This window comes from Hylobates moloch, unplaced genomic scaffold (genome assembly GCF_009828535.3).
Source record: "Hylobates moloch isolate HMO894 unplaced genomic scaffold, HMol_V3 SCAFFOLD_2725, whole genome shotgun sequence".
Classification (NCBI taxonomy): Eukaryota; Metazoa; Chordata; class Mammalia; order Primates; family Hylobatidae; genus Hylobates; species Hylobates moloch.
In genome coordinates, this window is record NW_026655000.1 from 4,142 (window position 1) to 6,951 (window position 2,810).

General features: G+C 56.1%; 1 protein-coding gene across 1 annotated transcript; it reads right to left on the reverse strand.

Moving 5' to 3' along the window:
* Nucleotides 1-279: 279 nt before the first annotated feature.
* TMEM187 (transmembrane protein 187) lies at nucleotides 280-2,250 on the reverse strand. Its single transcript, XM_032148249.2, has one exon. It carries the CDS (start codon nucleotides 1,409-1,411, stop codon nucleotides 626-628), a length of 786 nt encoding a protein of 261 aa, XP_032004140.1. The 5' UTR covers nucleotides 1,412-2,250; the 3' UTR covers nucleotides 280-625.
* Between the last annotated feature and the right edge of the window lie 560 nt (nucleotides 2,251-2,810).

The window sequence follows — 2,810 nt, forward strand, 5'->3', positions numbered from 1 at the left end:
TTTGTGTGTTTCCTCATCTGGACGCACCCTGCCTGGTTCCACGGATGATCTGAGGTGATGTGGCTCTCACGTGACCTGCCTACAGTTAACAGTCACAGATGTCATGGGGGTGACTAAGTGATTTCCCCATCAGTCTGCTGGGGACGTATTTAGTGTGACTCAGTCTCCCTGAATCCAGCCGCCTCCAAGGACACTCGCTGGTACCCAACTGACTGGCCTGCCTCACTGCTGCCAGTCCACACCCACAGCTGACACCCCAAAGATACCCCAGACGGTCGCTCTCTGTCCAACCATGAGCATGAGGGGCTTCTTGGCGTCATTTCCACTCCCCTTGCCAATATTTATTTGGAAACATTTCAAACTACAGAAAAGTTATGCGAATTACATCAGGAACACCCACATCCCCTGTGTCGAGATCTGTGCTTTATGTCTTTGAAAATAAGTTGTCGAGATCACAGCACTCCACCCCTCCACACCGAAGCCCGCAGCTCCTCAGGAAAGGGCAGTCTTGTGTGATCAGTGCATATCATCACACGCAGGATGCCTGACACTGGCACCACGCTGCCATCTCAGAGTCCGTTTCAATGCTGGGGGTCATCGGTTTTCAGCAGGTTCTTCCCACAGTTTAATGCGTCTTCCCGCCAGAGGGATGGAATCTTGGATGAGTGTTGAAATGCGTCAGAAACAAAAACGCAAAGTGGAACTGGAGCACGTCACAGACCTTGGACCAGAAGTGGCCTGTGAGGCACTGGAAGAGACGCCACCGTGCGAGCTGATGGTCACACAGCTTGAGGACCACAAAGCCCAGGCAAGAGAGCACCCCCAAAGCTAAGTAGGTGGCCGAGGTGGTGCTGCCATAGTGCCTGTGGGTGCGCAGCGCCTGCCCCACAGCGACCACCACGTGAGTACCCAGTGCAACCTCAAAGCCCTGGGGATGCAGCAGAGCGAGGCCATAACTGGCCACGGAGACGCACTCAAGAGAGAGGAACAGCCAGGGCCGCCAGCCGCGGTCTAGGTAGAGGCACCAGGCCACGGGCCATGCAAAGATGGGCAGGGTGAGCCACTGGTCCAGCACGGCGGCACGGTGCCACTGCGTCCACAGGCGCAGCCACTGCACGGGGCCATAGAGCAGGGCCATGGCTGCGAACACGTCCTTCAGGTAGCGGGGACCCAGACCCACTGCGCCGCCCCTGTGCAGCCAGAACAGCCCTAGCAGCGTGTAGGCCACGTTCACCAGTGAGTTGAACGGCATGGCCAGGAAGGCGGGGAGGCCGGCCACCGGCGCCTCAGCGTAGTGCTCATAGCCCACTTGCACGGAGACACTGTCAAAAATGCCCGTGAACACAGCAACGGCACAGAGGCTGCCGGCCACGGCCACGTGCACGAAGGCCTGCCCCCACTCTGGATTCATCTGGAACCAGCGGCGTGACCTGGGGCAGGGAGCTTCAGAGAGCAGCCTTCAATACGCAGCCTCTGCAGAACACTCTGGGCCCTCCCGGCTGAGCCAGCAGAAAGAAGCCCCGTGATTTCCGAGGCAGATGCTGCGACCTTGCCCCGAAGGAAGGCAGGAGTCCTGCTGATTGGCTGGCGCCAGCGGAGGAACGTTCTGCCTTTTTCCTTTGTGGTTACAAAAGGAGTGTGGTTAGAAAACAAACCGTCCCCAGCACCGCCTCCATGTTCCTGATCCCCGGCCTCAGGAGCTACCAACCATCTTCACTGGAAGAAGCAAATCAGAGTGAAACCGCTGCACACTGGCTCTCTCAAGCGTGGCCTCTAGAATCCTCTATCGCCCCTTTCTCCTGGCACCTAGGAAAATCCTGCCCATCGTCCTAGTTTCCTTAAAGCCACTGCATCTACAGACAAGACCTGCCTAGCTCTGTCATTACAACTCAGAACGCGCCTTCCCATGTCAGTGTGTTATAAAAGTGGACGTCTCCAGCCCCAAAGCCCTTTTCACCAAATACCCAGTTGAACTAGTGACCATTAGATGGAGTCCGAGCTCTGGCCTCTGACACAAGGTGGGGGATGGAGGAGGAGGAGGATTCACCATCTGCCACTCGAGCACCAGGCCGGGAAGCAAGGGGGTGACCCGCAGGCTTCCCAGGCCAGCTTCCGTGGCTCACTCGCCTGCCCTCTCCTGAAGTGCCAAGCCCCAAATCACCTTCTTTCCTCAGGCCACCATAAAGCCTTCTGTCTCCTTCAGTCACAGAACCAGAGAGACAATTTAATTACCACTGACTGTCAACTGCTTTGGGGCCAGTGGTGCTGTGAGTGAGCCCTAGTAGCTGAGAAACGCATTAATATGGAAGGGAGAAGAGCTTTAATGCTCTGAAAATGACTCCAATCATTAAAGCTCTTCTCCCTTCCATATTAATAAATTTCGCACTCAAGAGGGTGGGCGGGCAGGCGGGCTCAGGGAGAGAGAAGGGTGGGCTCCAGTTCCTGGTCAGCTGATGCCAGACTGTTCAAACTTTGGGGTCTCCCACTTACTAACCATGTGATCTTGCACCTTAATTGTCTTGGGCCTCGGTTTGCGCACCTTTTTTTGTTTGCACAATCTTGGCTCACTGCAACCTCCGCCTCCCAGGTTCAGGTGATTCTCTTGCCTCAGCCTCCCTAGTAGCCATGATTAGAGGCGTGCACCACCATGCCCGGCTAACTTTTCTATTTTTAGTAGAGACGGGGTTTCACCATGTTGGCCAGGCTGGTCTTGAACTCCTGACCTCAAGTGATCCACCTGCCTCAGCCTCCCAAAGTGCTGGGATTCACAGGTATGAGCCGCTGCGCCCAGCCCGGTTAGCTCACCTTTG